Below are 22,816 nucleotides of genomic sequence, written 5' to 3'. Positions count from 1 at the left end.
AGGGACGAGATATTTTGTTACAATCATTTTTCGTATTCCTTTTATCCATCATTGTAAAAAATCTAATCAAAATCAAAATAATTTTTTATCGTTAGTTATTTCTACACAAGTTTTTTGGTCTAACTTTATTGTTCTCTTGACAAGAAAAAAATTAACTAATTGCTTTAGCTAAATAAATGTTGAAATGAAAACAGAAGTGGTCCTAAGCGTGTCCCTTGAAGCATTCCAGAAAAAAATCACGAAATTAGACGGACTGAAAATATGAAAGGTAGAGATATATTGTCCCAAATACTTTTTTTATCTGATCGTAAGTCAATAATTTATTGATCATTGAAGAATAAGATAATACCATAGACATATGAATATTAGTAGACCTGCCCTAAGTGATTAAAAGCGTATTATCCCCACTCCCCATACCGGTTCCATTGAGCCGGCTGGGCTCGCATATGGCCTCAAGTGAAATTTGAAAACGTGACGTCATCATTCTTGTGCGAACTATGGTCGAGGCATCATCGGTTCATTTTATGATATTATAATGCGAGATGCCTATTTACTGTCAGATTGATTTATTGACGAATCACAGTCAGCCTTACTCCCTTCGTTCTTAAACAGTTGATTTTACCCCTCGCCATTATCTTCTCGTCTATTAATTCCTATGTCTGTGGATAATACTGATATACGAAACAGAAAAATAAACAAATGAATCAAAAAGAAGTGGGAATACCGACGAAGATTCCAACTACAAACTCAACCACAACCTCGACTACTACCCGAACACTACACCAACTAGAACATCGTTGACGATACTCACAACAACTCCAAAAACCCCGAAAGTAACACCCCCTACGACATCGGCTATAACCCCAGCCAAAATCCCCTAAACCATCAACTCCAACCATAACAACTACAACCACATCAAATACCACTCTAAAAAGTACACCCACTACGAACCTAACCACAACTCCAACAACAATCCCAATAACAACACCAACGACCACCCCTACCACGACATCGACAACCACTCCAACCACAACACCATCAACGACTCCCACAACAACTTCTAAACAAATTACAATGCCTACCGTAACCCAAACAACTACATCTGTCACAACATCAACTATACCAAATTTTCCAACTACTGTCTTGAAGGTTAGTCATGCCCATAGATTATTTATATTATTAATGTATCATAATGCCGGAGGACTTATAATAAAAAGCTTTTATTTAAATAATTCTTTAATTTATTTGATTTAGTAAGCCTTCCCATGTTACACTTTTAAGCATTGTATCAGGAATTAATACTTTTCCACTGTCACACAAATGAATTTTAAATAATCTAGTCACATTATTATTTGACTCATAACTTTTAATATTTTATTTATATATAAAATACACACATTACATTGAGGATCAACTTAATTTAGTTATGAATAATAAACAATGTAAGTAATATTGTTTCAACATAATAAATTTCAATGCAACAATTGCAGTTTAACAAGAGGTATTTGATGTAGAACAATTTAATTAATCCGAAAATAGCAAAAAAGAAAACGGATCAAAAATAGTTTTTTCAGTTTTATAAATTTGATTGAGTTAAAAATGTTTACACAAAAAAGTTTTAAATAAATGTAAAGTATTTTTTCTATGAATTTGTATGGCGAAATAATAGTCAAACATTGTAATGATTAACACAGTGCACTATTTCGAGTAAAGGGTTATAGAGAATAGACATTAGACTTCATTCAGGCTATAACATTGATAATACTATAATATTTACTTAGACTTCATTGAATTTATTTAGGTCAGATTATCTGTGAATAGTTGGAATTTTCTAATTATAATTGTATGCACAATATATTTATTTTACTTCCTAATTATTCAACTACTCCATAATGTGAGCTCCAGGAGCCGCTGTTAATATATTATTCTACTACTCCATAAGGTGAGCTCCGGGAACTCGTGTTTATGGGAGAAGTAAGTATATTCAAAAAGAAAATAATGTTTAAAAGGTGATATGTGAACAATATTCAAAGTCTTATTAAATAACTACAAACGTATTTCAACATAAAAAATAACATAATGCAATCTTAAAATGAAATACAAAACAAAATTCAATAAACACAATTTTAGAGAATTAGTATTATAGCATTAGCCAAAGTGTAATTTTTATATTTTTAATGCTAGATAAAATATACGTATATTAAGGGTCCAATATATCACTATCCAACTTCAGGCAGTTAATTTGATTTTTGTATTATTCATTTGGTTACCTTAGTTTTGTTAGTACCTTATTTTAAAACCAGTTATTAAAAAATACTTTTGCGATCTATTTAAAATTTGTGCAGAAACCAACTACTTAGAGTTTAACGATAAATTCTATCAACAAAACGACGGATTACCAATGGGATCGCCCCTCAGTCCACTTCTTGCAGAAATATTAATGGATTACATTGAAAAACAAATTTTAAATTCAGTCTATAGCAAATACATAATTTACTATGTTCGTTATGTTGACGAAATTCTGGTCTGTTGGAAAGGTACCAACAGACAATTAGATCTTTTTGTCACATTAGCTAACTCCATCAACCGTAAAATCTGCTTTATGATTGAAAGGGAGTGTAATAAGAAAATAATTTTTTAGACTTAACAATCGGTAGAGAAAATAATAAACATACGTTTGAAATTTTTCGTAAGCCTACTTTTACAGACATGACCATCAATTATAAATCTTTACACCCATGGTCACATAAATTATCTGCCTACCACTCAATGATACATAGACTTACTAACATCCCACTCGACAAGAAAGCATACGAAAAGGAAAAAAATACAATTCTAACTATTGCTAAAAATAACGGCTTCAAGGGTAGAGACATTGAAAAAATAATCAATAATAACAAACACAAAAATAACTTAAAATTAATTTACCCAGCGACTTATAATAAGACGAATAATAAGTTTGGGTGTTTAGAATTCATCGGATCAACATCTAATAAAATTGCTAAAGTCCTCAAAAAGTGTGGCTTAGATATTGCCTTCCGCACAAATAACAACTTAGGATCATCTCTTAAAAAGTAAAATACTCAAATCATAAAATAGCGGCATTTATAAACTCCAGTATGACGAATGCAACGCTGTTTATGTTGGAGAAATTGGCCGGTCCTTTAACACTGTGTTCAAAAAACATATTATAAGATCTTTTAAAAATAATAATAACATACAATCACAATTTGCCAAGCATCTCATAAATGAAAATCACTCACTTAGTGATAATAATAAACCAACTCCGTTACACGTACAAAATAAAGGCCGTAAACTGAATCTTTTAGAGCAGTTAGAAATTAACCAAAATTCTAATAATCCGAAAGCTATTTTGATAAATGAACAAACAAATATAATTCGTTCACCCCTACTAGATATCTTCAAACCTAGTGCATTATGAAGTACTTAATTATGCTATTAAAATAACTCTATGAGTCATCGTTTGGGAATAACTAACATAATAATAATAATAATAATAACTAATTAATACCTTCAGTCAAATTTAAACATTACAGTAATTGGGGAAACTTTACTGGGGTAATAACCATTAATGATTTTTAACATCTTACTCAGAAATCAATTAGAAAATCAGTAATTTAAATTAAAATACCTACCTAGAAATAATATAAATGTTTGTAAGTGGGCTACCCACAGTTTGATAATGAATTCAGAGAGCGAAACAGCTGTCACGCGTAAAAACAACTACACAAGCAGAACTTGTTTAAAAAAAACTGTTTTTATAAATTGCTACTTGTGCTAAGCCAAGGTGGTTCTTAGCATTGAGATGGATATCATGCCCTTTATTTTGAATCTACTGCTTATGCTATCTAAGGGGTAAATTATATTGATGAAATATTTCTTATAAATTTTGTACAATGTGTTTATTGTACACAATTCTTTGATAGTTGGTACATTCCTGAAATATCACTAAGGTTGGGAAGTCGTATGGTTTCCTAGGGATAATTTTAATAATTATTCTTTGAATTGTTATTATGGGCTGTAAGGTTGCTTTAAATCCCCCAACTGCAACATTGTTTGAATTTATGCATGAATAGACAATTTTAATAGTTTTATTGAAGACATGGATAAATTGTCTTATTATTTCCACTTAATTATATTATTGATCCTTAATAATATATAATGTTGATATGTCACACAAATTTGAAAAATAATTCAGTTCTATTTAAACAGATGCCCACATTTTTTGACGATTTTCTTCTGTCACACGTAATAGTTTTTTTTGCAGTAGTGATTCAACGAATCTTTCATGGGTTTTTTTTTTGAAAACTGAGTTCAATTTAAGACCTGATTTTTACATATTTTATTTTATTTGGTTTTAGACTCATCCGGGCGTAAAAACATGGATTTTAACAACAGAAGTCAGAAAACAGAACCTAGTGAGCTATCGAAAATTATGCGCAAATTTTTTTATTCACAAAATAACGGTAAACTGATAAACTGAATATGAAACAATATTAGTAAAAATGTGTCAGTAACATAAAATAAAAAAATAAACTAAAACAATACTATATATAAGACAAATCCAATAAAATTACATTACTAACGCGACTATAATTTGTAGGATTCATCAAAGGGCTGATATAGATTATCTACACTTAATTCTATAAATGGAGACGGTAAATATATCAATAGAAACCAAATGATTTGTTCCCAAGATCGTGCATCCTATTGGTTAGTGAGTGTGTCAATTTGTGTGTAAATTTGTATTATTTCTCAATTTACTCACTTAAAATTATATTTTAGAATGCTTGCGGCACTTTCGAAAGTGGAAGATACTATCAGTATCGCCCTGGTGTAAGACCACCATTCAGAATTGAAATGGTTTTGGCCGTTTTTGGTGACCAGATCTGAATTGCCAGGTATTTCACCATCATCCTCAAAATATACCCCAATTGGGGATGCCAAAATCTCACTGGCTCTAGACTGTAGGGAGCAGTTGGGACTGTTGTGCGGTTTCTCAGTTTTTTTTTCTTAAATTAAATGATCCTGATGCAAATTTGTTAAAAATTACTATGTTTCCGTATTTCTTTAAAATACAACAAATAAATAATAGATTTCTTTATAGTAATTTATTTTTGGGGAATTATGTATTATATATTATGTATATATTATCTCCTTATTTAGCCAATTGTTCGGACATCGTTCGTGTCCGTCATCGGGGCAGACGTGTCAGGTTATGTGATAAGAGCAGGGCTACTTGGTTAATTCCGACGTAAACATTGGCCCAAAAAAGGAGGTAATGCAACACGGCATAGTACCCCAATAATTAATCACTTTAATACTTTTAGCTGTGAAAAAAACAAATCATATTCAAAAAGATTTATTGGTTGCTAGGGAACATAAGTGTAGGAAGAGAAATCATTTTTATTTTTAAGAGCATCACAATTTTACATACATCGTCAATAGATTTATTTAAAATAATATTTTTTAGAAATGGAACATATTCAAAGGACGAGGAGTTGCAGGAGCCTTGGGTTGCAAAATAGCAGAAGCAACTTCAAAGATATTAGGCAGTTTAGGAGCTGATGCGAGAGCGGGTGGTGAAGCGCGGATACCAGCGGTAGCACCAGCGGTAGCACCAGTGATAGCACCAGCGGTAGCACCAGCGATAGCAACAGCGGTAGCACCAGTAGGAGAACCAGCGGGAGCACCAGCGCGTGGTGGAAACTTAAGTCCTGGCAAAACATTATTTACAGCCGTCTGTACCTCTTGCAAAAAATCTTTTGCCAGACATTTTGTTGGAAGTGGGGCTTTGGTTGTTCCAGATGCCATTGTTGTTACAGCTTTCATTGTTGTTGGGCATTTAGTGGTAGGTGCTGCTGCTATAGTGGGAGGACTAGAAGGAGCACCAACGCGTGGTGGAAACTTAAGTCCTGGGAAAACATTATTTACAGCCGTCTTTACCCCTTGCAAAAGATCTGGTATCAAATTTTTAGTTGCGTCAAGTGGACAATTTGTTGGAAGTGGGGTTTTGTTTATTCCAGATGCCATTGTTGTTACAGCTTTCATTGTTGTTGGGCATTTAGTGGTAGGTGCTGCTATAGTAGGAAGACTAGCTCCTGCTCCTGCACCAGCGCGTGGTGGAAACTTAAGTCCTGGCAAAACATTCCTCACAACCGTCTGTACCTCCTGGAAAAGATCTGGTAACAGATTTTTAGTTGCGTCAAGTGAACATTTTGTTGGAAGTAGGGCTTTGTTTGTTCCAGATGCCTTTGTTGTTATAGTTTTCATTGTTGTTGGGCATTTAGTGGTCGTTGTAGTTGTTGTAGTTTCGGCTGAATCTACTGTGGCGCATGCTACAGTTGTAGGTGCTTCTGCAGCGGGTGCTGCAGTAGTAGGTACTTCTGTAGTAGGTACTTCTGTAGTAGGTGCTGCTGTGGTGAGTGCTTTTGTGGTAGGTGTTACAGTGGTAGATGCTGCTGTGGTAGGTGCTCCTGTTGTGGTGTCAGTGCAAGGACCTGGGGTAGTAGTAGTATTTTGGGGTGCTTCTGTGGTAGGTGCTGCTGTGCTAGGTGCTGTTGTGGTAGGTGCTACTGTTGTGCTGCAAGGTGCTGGGGTAGTAGTGGTATGTTGGGGTGCTTCTGTGGTAGGTGCTGCAGTAGCAGATGATGGTGTGGTAGGTGCTTCAGTGGTGGGTGCTTCTGTAGCAGGTGCTGCAGTGGTAGTTACTTCTGTGGTAGTTGCTGCTTTAGTGGGTGCTGCTGTGGTAGGCGATTCTGTGGTGGTTGCTTCAGTGGTAGGTGCTGCTGTTGTAGGTGCTTCTGTGGTAGGTGCTGCTGTGGTAGGTGCAACTGTTGTGCTGCAAGGTGCTGGGGTAGTAGTAGTATGTTGGGGTGCTTCTGTGGTGGGTGCTGCAGTGGTTAATGATGGTGTGGTAGGTGCTTCTGTGGTGGGTGCTTCAGTGGTAGGTGCTGTTGTTGTAGGTGCTTCTGTGGTAGGTGTTTTTGTTGTAGGTGCTACAGTGGTAGGTGCTGTTGTGGTAGGTGCTACTGTTGTGCTGTCAGTGCAAGGTGCAGTAGTAGTAGTATGTTGGGGTGCTTCTGTAGCAGGTGCTGAAGTGGTAGGTACTTTTATGTTAGGTGCTTCTGTGGTAGGTGTTGCAGTAGTAGGTGCTTCTGTGGTAGGTGCTTCTGTGGTGGGTGCTTCAGTGGTAGGTGCTGCTGTAGTAGGTGCAGTTGTGGTAGTTGCTTCTGTGATAGGTACTGCTGTGGTAGGTGCAGCTGTGGTAGGTGCAGCTGTGGTAGGTGCAGCTGTGGTAGGTGCAGCCGTAGTTGGTGATTCTGTGGTGGGTGCTGCAGTGGTGGGTGCTTCTGTGGTAGGAACAGGTGTGGTAGGTGCTTTTGTGGTGGATGCTTCAGTGGTAGGTGCTGCTGTCATAGGTGCATCTGTGGTAGGTACTGTTGTGGTAGGTGCTTCTTTGGTAGATGCTTCTGTGGTAGGTGCAGCTGTTGTAAGTGCAGCTGTGGTAGGTGCAGCTGTGGTTGGTGATTCTGTGGTGGGTGCTTCTGTGGTAGTTGCAGCTGTGGCAGGTGCTACTGTGGTGGGTGCTTCAGTGGTAGGTGCTGCTGTGGTATGTTCTTCTGTGGTAGGTGAAGCTGTTGTAGGTGATTCTGTGGTGAGTGCTGCAGTGGTGGGTGCTTCTGTGGTAGGAGCAGGTGTGGTCAATGCTTTTGTGGTGGGTGCTTCAGTGGTAGGTGATTCTGTGGTAGGTGCTGCTGTGGTAGGTGCTTCGGTGGTAGGTGTATCTATGGTAGGTGCTGTCGTGGTAGGTGCTTCTGTGGTAGGTGCTTCTGTGGTGGGTGTTTCAGTGGTAGGTGCTGCTGTCGTATGTTCTTCTGTGGTAGGTGAAACTGTGGTAGGTGATTCTGTGGTGGGTGCTGAAGTGGTAGGTGCTTCTGTCGTAGGTTCTTCTGTCGTAGGTGCTACTGTTGTGCTATGAGTATAAGGTGCTGGGGTAGTGGTAGTATCCTGGGGTGATTCTGTGGTAGGTGCTTCAGTGGTAGGTGATGCTGTCGTAGTTGCTACTGTTGTGCTGTCAGTACATGGTGCTGGGGTAGTGGTAGTATCTAGGGGTGATTCAGTGGTAGGTGCTTCAGTGGTAGGTGATGTTGTCGTAGGTACTACTGTTGTGCTGTCAGTATAAGGTGCTGGGGTTGTGGTAGTATCTAGGGGTGATTCAGTGGTAGGTGCTTCAGTGGTAGGTGATGCTGTCGTAGGTACTACTGTTGTGCTGTCAGTATAAGGTGCTGGGGTAGTGGTAGTATCTAGGGGTGATTCTGTGGTAGGTGCTTCAGTGGTAGGTGATGCTGTCGTAGGTGCTACTGTTGTGCTGTCAGTACAAGGTGCTGGGGTAGTGGTAGTATCTAGGGGTGATTCTGTGGTAGGTGATGCTGTCGTAGGTACTACTGTTGTGCTGTCAGTATAAGGTGCTGGGGTAGTGGTAGTATCTAGGGGTGATTCTGTAGATGGTGCTTCAGTGGTAGGTGATGCTGTCGTAGGTGCTACTGTTGTGCTGTCAGTACATGGTGCTGGGGTAGTGGTAGTATCCATGGGGTAACATTTTACGAAGTCCTGAAATAAATAAGTAATTTCAATAAATCATCACTGATGGAGGTCGACTTCTTGGTCAGCTTTATGATGATGATCAACTCATTTTACAATGAGATTTATAAAAACATAACAGCAGTATTATTATATTAAAACAGGTGGCTCTCGCTAAAGAGGTCAACAGCACAATGAGAACAGATGGCTTACCCTTTTTTTTGATTTGGTTCGCATGGCTACGTTTATCGCTACGCAAAAATTCACTCACGGGAAACTCGTAAGAAATATAATACTTATTTTATGAATAATCGAGATTAATATCACAACAACTGCTCTGACGTAGCGTTATTGTGACATAATCTAGTAAACTCGTATAAAAAGTTACATAATTACAATTTGGTCTATTCGATGTTTTTAAAAGAGATAATATACTAATCATTAAGCAAGAACTTGTTTCCCACATTTTGAAAGACGGATCAAATTTCAGCAGTGGAAAGAATGTAAAAGGGAACTCATAAATGTACTTGATGGACAAAAACTCACTGAGGGTACTTGTAGGACTATTAACGGGACACTGCCATCTCAGGATTTACATTCAGTTGTAGGAGTGGAAAACCCCAATAGATGTAAGAATTGTGATGGGAAGAAAATACTCCATTGGATGTTGCAAACCTCTTTCTCACGGCTTGTTTCATAGATGGTTTCCTCTTTACACTAATTGCAACAAGACTCTAATTTTTGTTTATAAAGGAAGCTACTTTTTACTAAAATAACTCTAGACCGACATTGTCCAGGCATATAGTGTAAGTTATTTTTTTTACTAAGATAAAGAAAAAAGTTACATGAGAGAAATATTAAATCTTAGATTAAGACTCGACCAAAACAGCTAAGTTGCAGTCGTCTTGCGGTCCCGCATAGCGATCAAGCGCAGCTCAGTCAGCAAAATGAATGAATGAGTGAATTTATATAATTCCACTTCAGCAATGGTGGCAATGTCCCGCTCTGTTGGGAACAAGGCACAGATACCTGGGAAGACACATTGTAGAACTAGAAGACATAGCCAGATATCCAATGACTACCCCGGTGAACTTTATCAAAGGAACCCAGTTACTGTTAAAGAAATTAGGGAAAATTAAAAATAGCATAATGGGTTCATGAAGTACTCACGGGAACTATACGACTCCACTCTGTAACGTGATTCCCATACAGCGTCGTGGTAGTCATCTAACTGAATGGAGAAATGATTTATCTAGCTGAACCTACAAAGATGCACAAAACAAATAAAAAAAATATTGGAATTAAAATTAAAAAACTTTTTCACTTTGTTCCACTTATTTATTATTACCAGGACCGGTTTCATCCTACTACGGACATTTTCAGACTGGTAGTTGAAACTCTTATGCTACTGATTTTATACAAACTTAGGCAGGGGTATACAACATTGTTTATATATAATGAATGATTCTATTTTGTTAATTTGAGGTAGGTATTATGAGTTATTTTGTTAATTTAGGGTACATTAGGTAATTATAAAGTTTATTTTTACAAATTATGAATGATGTTACAAAGCAAGTAGATATTTATAGTTCATATGAATATAAAAGAATTTATATAATTAAAAAGGTTTGTGATTTCTGATATTTTATTTTTGTAATGTTGGGATATTCCCTCCTTGTTGCTTAGGGCTTATTGTCAAATATTGATAGCACTTAAATAATTATTATTAGGGTTCCCCACATATTTGGGTTATTACATCTTTAAATTGCATACTTAAATTATACCACTGCTCTCTGAAGTAAAATTATTCTAAGTGAATTATAATGGGTAAATTAATGGTGATTGAGCATTATGTTCCAACTGTTTATTCATAACATATTTACGATCTATTTTCTTCGTTAAGCGATTGATTTCTAGTGACTCTAATCTGTCTAATTTTTGTCCTTTGTTGCAAACATGAAGGATTTTTACATCTCTATCTTTGTCAAAGGTATGTTGGTTTTCTAGTAGATGCAAGGCAACGTTCGATAAATCTCCTTTTTGATTAACCCAACTAGCGAAATGTTCTTTTATACGGGTTGATACTGCTCTTCCTGTTTGTCCTACGTAATACGCGGGGCAATTCGAGCAGTTCACCTGGTAGACTCCAGAGTTTTCCAGATTACCTCTTTTATCTTTATTGTTTATAAATATTTTACCCAAAGAATTTACATTATAAAAGGCTGTCTTACATTTTTTATCACTGTCTATTAATTTTGAAATTTTATTTGATATTTTGCCAAGGTACGGTATTTTAGTCCATTGTTTTGTTTCTATTTCCTTGTCCGGCGTAAGGCCATATGTAATTGAAGCTACGGTGAGTTTTTTATTCTTCTTCTTTATTAGATTATCAATCATTATGCTATCGTAACCATTATTTTCTGCAATAGTTTTGATAACTTTTAATTCATTATTGTAATTTATGTCGTTTAGTGGTACATGTAATAGTCTATGGATTAAAGAATGGAATACCGACAATTTATGTGAAATATGGTGTCTTGAGGAGCTGTGAATAATATTATCGCTATATGTCGGTTTCCTGTATATCGAAAATTCTAATTTGTTATTAACTATATTCATTCCTATATCTAAAAAGTTGATTTTATCTCCTCCTATCTCCATCGTGAATTGAATTGACTTATTGATTTGATTTATTTCTTTGATGAAGATATCTAGTTGTCTCTGCGTACCGGTCCATATGATCAAAATGTCGTCTACATATCTCCGATAGAAAATAACATTTTTAAATGATTTTAACTTTTCGATGGTTTCTTCTAAGTGGTCCATCATGAACTCTGCTAATATTGGTGAGATAGGACTGCCCATGGCCAACCCTTTTGATTGTAAATAGAATTTATTATCAAATCTAAAATAGTTTTGTTCGATGCACGTATTTATTACTTGATTAATTTCTCTCTTTTTTATTATATTTAAATTGATTTTCTCCATGTAATTATTGATTATTATTTTTAATTCATCTGTGGGTACGCTTGTAAATAGACTAACAACATCAAATGACACCAGAGAGGCGTTGTTTGGTATATGTATATCCTTGATGAGGTCTATTAATTGCAAAGAATTTTTTATTCCATATTTTGGTTTGAAATTTAAAGTGTTTTTAATGATTCTATTTGCGTATTTTGCTAACTTATAGGCTGGTGCTGAGTTATATCCTACGACTGGTCTCACTGGTATATCTAATTTGTGAACTTTAGGTTGTCCATATAGCCGCGGGCATTGGGGGTTCATGACAGTGAGGTTGGATTTTTGGAATTTATCTTTAATGAGTGTTTGGCATGTACTAAGAATTGAATTTATTTCTGCGGTAAATTTTGGGGTGGGATCTTTTTTTAATAAAATTACATCACTAGAGTCCAGCACATTTTGGACTTTTTCAATATAAATATTTTTTGGTAGAATTACAGTGCTATTCCCCTTATCAGCTTTTGAAATAATTAAGTTATTTTCTTTAATTTTATTTTTAATTGATTTTATTATACGAGCTTCGCTTGAAAACTTACTATTAGTTATAGCGTTTTTTATTATTTTTGAACATAAATATTTTTTACCGTAATCTGATGGAATTGCAATGTCTACGTCTAATGCAAAATTCTCGTAATCTTTTATGTGAATTGGTAAGTCAGGGCAATGTTTTAATCCTTTATCTAGCATTTTTATTTCATCTACATTAAACTGTACCTTGGACGTGTTTACTACTTTTTCGTAAAAAGTTGTTTGAGGTAATTCTATATTAACATTAGTCGGTGATTTTAATTGTTTTTGTGTCCAATACTTTAATTTTTCGATTTGTTTCTGATATGTTGCATGTATTTTATTATTTACCATAAGGGTAGTTTCGTTAAAAAGGCAATCAAATTCTATTGGATGTAATTTTGATGTGAGAGCAGTGTGTATGTAAAATAAGTACGTACTGACATTATCCCGGATGCTGTACCACTTCTTCATCTCCTGTGTGGTCCAAGTCCTCTGGGCTGCTGCAACTGCAAGTGTGGCTGCTCTGCTATTCGTGTTCGTTTTGATGTTGATGTATTTTGGTAAAAGTCCTCGTTTTTTACACTCACGATTGAACCAAAGGTGTTGTGTCGCCATCCGTCGCTTCAGATTGAGTTTCTTGTATAGTCTCTTCAGTGTTGCTGTGTTTGCTGCTTTTAATGAGTCTAGTTTTTGCACTGTTAATTCGTGGTGGAATTCCATTGTAATAGAATTAAAATTAAAAAACTTTTTCACTTTGTTCCACTTATTTATTATTACCAGGACCGGTTTCATCCTACTACGGACATTTTCAGACTGGTAGTTGAAACTCTTATGCTACTGATTTTATACAAACTTAGGCAGGGGTATACAACATTGTTTATATATAATGAATGATTCTATTTTGTTAATTTGAGGTAGGTATTATGAGTTATTTTGTTAATTTAGGGTACATTAGGTAATTATAAAGTTTATTTTTACAAATTATGAATGATGTTACAAAGCAAGTAGATATTTATAGTTCATATGAATATAAAAGAATTTATATAATTAAAAAGGTTTGTGATTTCTGATATTTTATTTTTGTAATGTTGGGATATTCCCTCCTTGTTGCTTAGGGCTTATTGTCAAATATTGATAGCACTTAAATAATTATTATTAGGGTTCCCCACATATTTGGGTTATTACATCTTTAAATTGCATACTTAAATTATACCACTGCTCTCTGAAGTAAAATTATTCTAAGTGAATTATAATGGGTAAATTAATGGTGATTGAGCATTATGTTCCAACTGTTTATTCATAACATATTTACGATCTATTTTCTTCGTTAAGCGATTGATTTCTAGTGACTCTAATCTGTCTAATTTTTGTCCTTTGTTGCAAACATGAAGGATTTTTACATCTCTATCTTTGTCAAAGGTATGTTGGTTTTCTAGTAGATGCAAGGCAACGTTCGATAAATCTCCTTTTTGATTAACCCAACTAGCGAAATGTTCTTTTATACGGGTTGATACTGCTCTTCCTGTTTGTCCTACGTAATACGCGGGGCAATTCGAGCAGTTCACCTGGTAGACTCCAGAGTTTTCCAGATTACCTCTTTTATCTTTATTGTTTATAAATATTTTACCCAAAGAATTTACATTATAAAAGGCTGTCTTACATTTTTTATCACTGTCTATTAATTTTGAAATTTTATTTGATATTTTGCCAAGGTACGGTATTTTAGTCCATTGTTTTGTTTCTATTTCCTTGTCCGGCGTAAGGCCATATGTAATTGAAGCTACGGTGAGTTTTTTATTCTTCTTCTTTATTAGATTATCAATCATTATGCTATCGTAACCATTATTTTCTGCAATAGTTTTGATAACTTTTAATTCATTATTGTAATTTATGTCGTTTAGTGGTACATGTAATAGTCTATGGATTAAAGAATGGAATACCGACAATTTATGTGAAATATGGTGTCTTGAGGAGCTGTGAATAATATTATCGCTATATGTCGGTTTCCTGTATATCGAAAATTCTAATTTGTTATTAACTATATTCATTCCTATATCTAAAAAGTTGATTTTATCTCCTCCTATCTCCATCGTGAATTGAATTGACTTATTGATTTGATTTATTTCTTTGATGAAGATATCTAGTTGTCTCTGCGTACCGGTCCATATGATCAAAATGTCGTCTACATATCTCCGATAGAAAATAACATTTTTAAATGATTTTAACTTTTCGATGGTTTCTTCTAAGTGGTCCATCATGAACTCTGCTAATATTGGTGAGATAGGACTGCCCATGGCCAACCCTTTTGATTGTAAATAGAATTTATTATCAAATCTAAAATAGTTTTGTTCGATGCACGTATTTATTACTTGATTAATTTCTCTCTTTTTTATTATATTTAAATTGATTTTCTCCATGTAATTATTGATTATTATTTTTAATTCATCTGTGGGTACGCTTGTAAATAGACTAACAACATCAAATGACACCAGAGAGGCGTTGTTTGGTATATGTATATCCTTGATGAGGTCTATTAATTGCAAAGAATTTTTTATTCCATATTTTGGTTTGAAATTTAAAGTGTTTTTAATGATTCTATTTGCGTATTTTGCTAACTTATAGGCTGGTGCTGAGTTATATCCTACGACTGGTCTCACTGGTATATCTAATTTGTGAACTTTGTAAAGTTCACAAATTAGATCGTGCATCGAACAAAACTATTATAGATTTGATAATAAATTCTATTTACAATCAAAAGGGTTGGCCATGGGCAGTCCTATCTCACCAATATTAGCAGAGTTCATGATGGACCACTTAGAAGAAACCATCGAAAAGTTAAAATCATTTAAAAATGTTATTTTCTATCGGAGATATGTAGACGACATTTTGATCATATGGACCGGTACGCAGAGACAACTAGATATCTTCATCAAAGAAATAAATCAAATCAATAAGTCAATTCAATTCACGATGGAGATAGGAGGAGATAAAATCAACTTTTTAGATATAGGAATGAATATAGTTAATAACAAATTAGAATTTTCGATATACAGGAAACCGACATATAGCGATAATATTATTCACAGCTCCTCAAGACACCATATTTCACATAAATTGTCGGTATTCCATTCTTTAATCCATAGACTATTACATGTACCACTAAACGACATAAATTACAATAATGAATTAAAAGTTATCAAAACTATTGCAGAAAATAATGGTTACGATAGCATAATGATTGATAATCTAATAAAGAAGAAGAATAAAAAACTCACCGTAGCTTCAATTACATATGGCCTTACGCCGGACAAGGAAATAGAAACAAAACAATGGACTAAAATACCGTACCTTGGCAAAATATCAAATAAAATTTCAAAATTAATAGACAGTGATAAAAAATGTAAGACAGCCTTTTATAATGTAAATTCTTTGGGTAAAATATTTATAAACAATAAAGATAAAAGAGGTAATCTGGAAAACTCTGGAGTCTAACAGGTGAACTGCTCGAATTGCCCCGCGTATTACGTAGGACAAACAGGAAGAGCAGTATCAACCCGTATAAAAGAACATTTCGCTAGTTGGGTTAATCAAAAAGGAGATTTATCGAACGTTGCCTTGCATCTACTAGAAAACCAACATACCTTTGACAAAGATAGAGATGTAAAAATCCTTCATGTTTGCAACAAAGGACAAAAATTAGACAGATTAGAGTCACTAGAAATCAATCGCTTAACGAAGAAAATAGATCGTAAATATGTTATGAATAAACAGTTGGAACATAATGCTCAATCACCATTAATTTACCCATTATAATTCACTTAGAATAATTTTACTTCAGAGAGCAGTGGTATAATTTAAGTATGCAATTTAAAGATGTAATAACCCAAATATGTGGGGAACCCTAATAATAATTATTTAAGTGCTATCAATATTTGACAATAAGCCCTAAGCAACAAGGAGGGAATATCCCAACATTACAAAAATAAAATATCAGAAATCACAAACCTTTTTAATTATATAAATTCTTTTATATTCATATGAACTATAAATATCTACTTGCTTTGTAACATCATTCATAATTTGTAAAAATAAACTTTATAATTACCTAATGTACCCTAAATTAACAAAATAACTCATAATACCTACCTCAAATTAACAAAATAGAATCATTCATTATATATAAACAATGTTGTATACCCCTGCCTAAGTTTGTATAAAATCAGTAGCATAAGAGTTTCAACTACCAGTCTGAAAATGTCCGTAGTAGGATGAAACCGGTCCTGGTAATAATAAATAAGTGGAACAAAGTGAAAAAGTTTTTTAATTTTAATTCTATTACAATGGAATTCCACCACGAATTAACAGTGCAAAAACTAGACTCAAAAAAAATATTGTTTGACTTACCACAGTTATAAAAAAGGTTGTCATCACCAGGAAGGTAGCAAATTTATTCGCCAACATTTTGATAGCGGGGTTCAAACACTGCAGACTCGAGGTTCAGCTTGCTACTGACCAGTAATTAGCATCTTGCAATACTTTTGTGTATTTCTCTTTACACTGCAGAGTACACACTTGCTAAGAATGTTCTTCGACAAATTTTGGATAACAATCTGTGTTTGATCTGTTAAAGACAACATATGACATGTTATTGGTTTAATTTTTTTATCCCAGTGGTTATTTTAACAGTCAACGGCAGCGAATGTTTTCAAAAACCATTTTCACCACCAGGTATTCCTCCACAATCAACATTCTGCGTACAGCCTATCCAAAGATTATTTGGACACGTTGCTGCTAGTCAAACTTAAAGAATATCGCGATGACTATCATAGTGGTAAGACAATAAAAACTTAATGAATGTGACAAAAACTAAATACATTTAGTTTAGCATTAATCTCTTTTTAAGTATTTGAAATCAAAAAAATCTAATTAAATGCCCTCTGACAATCTAAATATACAAAAATTCAGCTTGCGCATGTATGCGCTCGCAAAACTCAATAAATTTTACTTACGCACGCCGGGGTTTGAACCCGTGACCTCCGGATTTCTAGTCAAGAGTACCCCTAGACCACGGAGGACGTAATATGTACGATGTAAGAATATTTCACATCACGCATGCACCGACAACCGACAGTAGCATTTTAGCGGTAGGTACCTTTGTACTTGTACGTTGTTTTCAAACATACGAAATATTTGGATGATTTGTATAGAGCAGTTTTTGTGAAAAATCACCTTAAGGACGCTGTTTGTATATTTTAAAGTAATACTTTAAGTCAACTACTACCTAAAAGTAAAGTGTTTGAAATCTGAAAATCACCCTGTTTATAACATTTTTCCAGGCATATTATAGCTTCAATCTTTGAAAAATGATCTTTAAAGATTTCCTGTTACACATAATATGTATAAAACGAAATGACCAAAATCGAGAATTTTTTTGCATGTAAAACCAAAAAATAAACGTCTCCTGTAAAATTTGCTAAATGGTCTATTGAACATACAAGCACTAAGGCAGCGGTTTGTCTTTATTTTTATTTTGATTAACTATTATATTATTAACTGCATCTGCTCTCAACACAGGATTTCCTAGTGAGACGGACACAACACAGCATGAATGTGAATGTAATTATTTAAATTTAATAAAAAATTTTTTTTTTTTTTTTTTAATATTAAATATCATCTATTAGGTACAAACGACAAATCATTGTTAATTAAAATGTTGTTTGTCCACACTTATGTAATTTTGATGTTCAACAAGGTAGTGTTTTAGGTCCGTCACTATCAATAAGGTACGCTAGTAACGCGTTTAAGGCGATGCAATACGTCGTGTAATATTTTAAATTGAGCCGCTATCAATAACAACCCTTACGTAGATGGCGATAAGGTTTAAATTCCCGCTTAACACCATCCGCCTGTTTTGATTTTTGCAAGAAAAAAACATGGCTAAAAGTGCCTTTTATTTTATTTTGTGGATGTTCAGGCTTAAATATTTATTTTTTTTCCAATCATTTTATAAATAACTTAATTTTCCACATTATACAGTAAAATAATAACCGAAAATGGGTTCGTAAGTAGGAGATTTTGAACTTTAAAGCAGTTTTCATAGGCCATATACATTATTTTTTTTGGACTTATAAAAAGACTTATCTAATAAATAATCGTTAATTTCAAAGGTCAAGATGTATTCTACTCGCAGTATTTAATTAAAGCATCTGAAACATTTCTAGGCGACCAAATTTTCAAACCAAAAACACATGATTTTGAATCACTACGAATGGCATCGCCTTAAAGAAGACATTTGAAACAATGGAAGCATTATAATGCAAAACTATGGTAATTTAATCACAACTCGATTATATCAATAAATTGTGTTGACTACGACTAGAATATATTACTAACCAAAATTAACTAAAGAGAAAATTGTCATAAATATTCTCTTTTTATGAATAATTTTACTACTAATACGACTTCTCTTTTAGTCATTTACTCCCTACTCCATTTTCCCTGGTGCCCATGGAAAACAAAGGACATCGAAGCAACACGTTGCGGATGTCAGCGATATCATTTGGTCAGCCCAATACATTGGTAATCTTGCGCTGATTTTCCTGCACGGAGAAAAATTATCCTGTTAAAAAAAGGATAGCTGGCCAATTTCGTAGTAAAATATTAGTCATTCAAAATATATCGAGAACACGTGTTGTTTTCCTAGTAAATATCATGAAAAAATGCGACAGTATCAGTAATTGTATGAACACGTATTACGCCGTCCTCATAAAACATTCGCTTTAAACTGATACTGCGTCAGGAGCTCTGTCAATTCATTTTCTATAGGCCTGAAGTCCAGTTTTCAACAGGAAAACGAATAATTGCAACCAGATTTTTAATAAATTAACAGTGTTTTGTATCAAAAAGTTTTCTCCGTGTACTTAACCATTTGCCCGTGACCATGAGTCTTTCCAATTCCAGCGACCAACGAATCCAAAGTATCTTGTATCAAAGATAAATTGTATACAGACAATATCCGACTATTTCAGTCAAATGATACCAGGTAACCACCAATAAGAAATAGTAAAAGAAGCAGAAATAGTTATATGTATGTCAATTACATGCTACTACCTACCAGCGATCTGTTTCTTCTTGTAATGTGTTTCGAAGAATTGTAATTTAGTTTATATAAATTAACTAGCTGACATGTACCCGGAGTTGATCGACTTTTCTCTGCTTTCAATAAATATAATATCCATGTATTATGTGTATTTAAACCTTGCTGAAGAAATTCTCATAATGATAAAGAAAACCTGTCAAATCCGTTGCATAGCTTAGAAGAACTAAGCGCACAAATAGACAGACGCGGATAGTGACTATGTTTTATTCTATTTACAGATTTAGTTATGTAATATTTACATCCACTTTCTTTCTCTCAATTTCAAGACAAGTGACATCTTTGGAAAAACAAAACTACTTTTTACATACAACCAATTTCGATACATGTCATTTTTCAGTGAAAACCATTTTCATCATGTACCTACATATCGTTTTTAAACCTAATAAATTACATACTTCGTAAAATGAAAAATGTTTATAAGTACATTATTACGGGCAAACAAACAAATTGGGAATGAAGGAATTTTTTTTCAAATGTGATCGCACTAAGTTGTCTTAAGGAAATCATGTTTTTTTACACCTCCACTCGAGTCAATTCTTAAACATATTTAAAAGTGCATAAATTAAGTGGAGCATCGATTTTTGACTTTTTCGTTACAGGAAAAAATATTGTTTGTTTCTTTTATTGAACATTTCTATAAATTCTCTGGATGGGACCTTTCTCAGAATGTTTCATATGATAAAAGGAAAAAACCCGTGAACGATAGCAAGCAAATTCATTGATTTGACTCTCCGCTAATCAATAAAATTACTCTCTCCTAGGAAAAAATTGTATTTTCGCTGGAAAATGTAGAATTACGGGTACACCCTAGAAAAATACGTTAAATCAAAAAAAGTCAGTCCTTTAGATTGCATCTACGGATTGAACAATGTGCATTGTGCAGTGAGAGCTACTCCATTTTTTTATTAATTGAAAAGATGTCCTATCTTTGAAGATCAAATTTTCTAGAAATATATAATATATTTATTTATTTTATTGATACATGATTTAGAGAGTACATATGGTTTATTGTGGTATTTCATCCTCCATGCAATGGATAACCCTGTGTTATGGCGAGTGAATTTAACAGTTTAAAGACAAGAAGAGAATGAAGAAGTTAGAGAATTATAAAGAAGATGAAAAATAAGATAAATTATTAGTAAATAGATCACACTAATTAATTATGTACATACTATACCGCTAAGTTAGGGAATAAGGATATATATTATGTTTTGTCTGAAAGGTGATTAAATTGATAGAGTGAAGAATGAATGGGTATTGTAGTTGTAATGTATTCCGTGTGTAAGGATCCATTTCGTAATTTGTTTTTTAAATGAATGGGGTTGACTCACGGTTTTTAGGTTTTCAGGGATAAGTTTAAAGATTTTATGAGCTAGGAAGAAAAATTGTCTTTGAGCTGACGTGGTATGTAGTGAAGGTACGTTGTAGTGACCGTTGGTTATTGTTCTGGTGGTGTAGTTGTGTTGTAAGAGAGTTTTGTTTTTATATTTGAACAGGAAATGTATTAGCGAAAATTTTAGGTAGAGTTTTCGTATGTTTAAGACCTTATATTTTATGAGGAGTCAAGGTATCTTGTCGGTCGCTTGTTAATGACACGTATTACCATTTTTGAGCTTTTACTAGAGGTTCGATGGTAGATTGTGCACGATATGATAACGATTGCCTTTTCTCTTTGTGTGTAGCTAACATACCCACACCGCTTGCCTTATTTATACTTCCTTTTATTATTTAGTGGGTAAAAAAAACTGAAGCATTATTCTACTAAATAACGTACCTTTATATTTGGGCCGCAGCAGTAGTACTTATAAAAGCGCCCATTTCCTGGCATTGAGTGAGATTCTTCTTCTTTCGTATGGTGGGGGGTCAGAGGGGGACATCTAGATCTGCGAGCCATTTTAGGGCCTCAGGCGTCGCCATGTGGACCTCATCAATCCCGCCGGGGAATGAATGGAGCGGGCATTCGTTGACCACATCTCAAGAATCTCTATTTCTGATGAACGTATTACTAAGATCTAAAATATTTCTACTGGGATCCATCGGATGTAAGTTATTTATATTTAAGATTAATAAAAACAAGATCTTACTTTTAAAATATTGTTACCGTGGGATTAAGTGGAAACAAATAAAAGTAAGGATGGGTTTATTATCTAGAAATAAAAATATTTAAGAATAAAAATAAATAAATTAGCATCCTTCTATTAAATCTGTCTGGCAAAGGGCTTGCATAGGTAAAATGAAGGTGTGATACCAGTTCGTTCTTGATGCGAAGTAGTAGATTCCGGCTCTTCACAGCAACTCCCAGTTTATAATTTATCGAAAATAGTCCAATGCAAAACAGCCTCATGCTGCTGGTCTTCAAAAGGGTCTTTCTTAACCAATGAGGATCGGCAGATGCCATCCGATTCCATCAATCCAATGGTCAATGCTCCATATGCAAAGCTGATGCTCACGAAAATTGGCGAATGTGTTCGTAGAACCTCAGCCAAGAGGAATGCCCGCTGCTCTGGGCTGGTGATCAAAGAATGGCCACTGCTTCCAAATCACAGATCCTTGCTCCCTCAGGTTTGGCAACTCTCCAAGTCACAATTCTAGGGCTTTCAATTTGACCAATAGCAAAATGACAATGTGTAGGTACTTAAAGGTCTCACACACCAAGACCATAGATGCGATGTAAGTAAAGTACTAAGACAAAGTCGACCGTAGGTCCGTCCGTTACGCCGGGACGCACGCTGAATATTATTTTTACAGGACTTAGGGAACCATTTATTGGCTAACCAACCGTTCCGGATCGGAGGAGACTGTCAAGGGAGACCTTTCGACCCCTTCAGCCGGACTCTCTTGGAACATCGCCTTGCATTGCAATGTGAAGGATGGAATCAAACGCCCATCAATCCTGGACATAACGATCTCTTCCTTAAAGAGACCCTTCACAATGATGACATAGGCCCTCAAATGGATAATTTTCTTCTGGGCGTCCAGTGTGTAGAAAATGTAAACAAAATACAGTAAACATTATTTTAATTGTTTATATAACGTTTTAAATGGATTTATTTTATTTAAAGAATTTACAATATTCTCGGGTTTATGGATAACCTGACAATAATTGAATCCTATAATTTCTATACCCGCTATATCCGATTTTTTGACTAAATGATCTGAGTATGACATCTTGTTCACATTTTTACGAGCAACAAGAGAAGCCTAAAATTGAGTTTAAAAACCCTCCTTATCGCGACCAAAAACCATGTTAAAACTGCGAGTGAGAAACCAAATCCGCTATATCATACAGAAAGTTACTATCAAAACCCGCTATATCGGATTCAACGAATCACAAGCAGTTATTTTGCCAAAATACAATATGGCCGCCGCTCCGACGCCACGCTTGTGTGTCAAAATGATCTACGCGTGAGTTTCTAAACCCGCCATGTCGGCTCAGTTGACTTTCAAAATCACGAAGTGAGTATCAAAATCCATTATATCCATTTTATTTATCGAAATTACTTAATTATTGCTAGACAT

General features: G+C 34.5%; 1 protein-coding gene across 2 annotated transcripts; it reads right to left on the bottom strand.

Annotated features, from left to right (window-relative positions):
- Positions 1 to 5,378: 5,378 nt before the first annotated feature.
- Positions 5,379 to 21,293, bottom strand: LOC149416136 (uncharacterized). 2 transcript variants are annotated; one of them, XM_089641586.1, is made up of 3 exons: positions 21,072 to 21,293; positions 16,543 to 16,759; positions 5,379 to 8,634 (listed from the first exon to the last, which is right to left on the bottom strand). In XM_089641586.1, exons 2-3 carry the CDS (start codon positions 16,597 to 16,599, stop codon positions 5,491 to 5,493), a joined length of 3,201 nt encoding a protein of 1,066 aa, XP_089497712.1. In that variant the 5' UTR covers positions 16,600 to 16,759; positions 21,072 to 21,293; the 3' UTR covers positions 5,379 to 5,490. The 2 variants fall into 2 exon arrangements, with proteins under 2 accessions (XP_089497712.1, XP_089497713.1); XM_089641587.1 differs by lacking the exon at positions 21,072 to 21,293 and having other exon boundaries at positions 16,543 to 16,890.
- Between the last annotated feature and the right edge of the window lie 1,523 nt (positions 21,294 to 22,816).

The sequence above is a fragment of the Hesperophylax consimilis genome, chromosome 17 (genome assembly GCF_061612785.1).
Source record: "Hesperophylax consimilis isolate HC1 chromosome 17, BYU_Hcon_1.0, whole genome shotgun sequence".
Lineage (NCBI taxonomy): Eukaryota > Metazoa > Arthropoda > Insecta > Trichoptera > Limnephilidae > Hesperophylax > Hesperophylax consimilis.
This window is presented reverse-complemented; position numbering and strand designations above follow the sequence as displayed.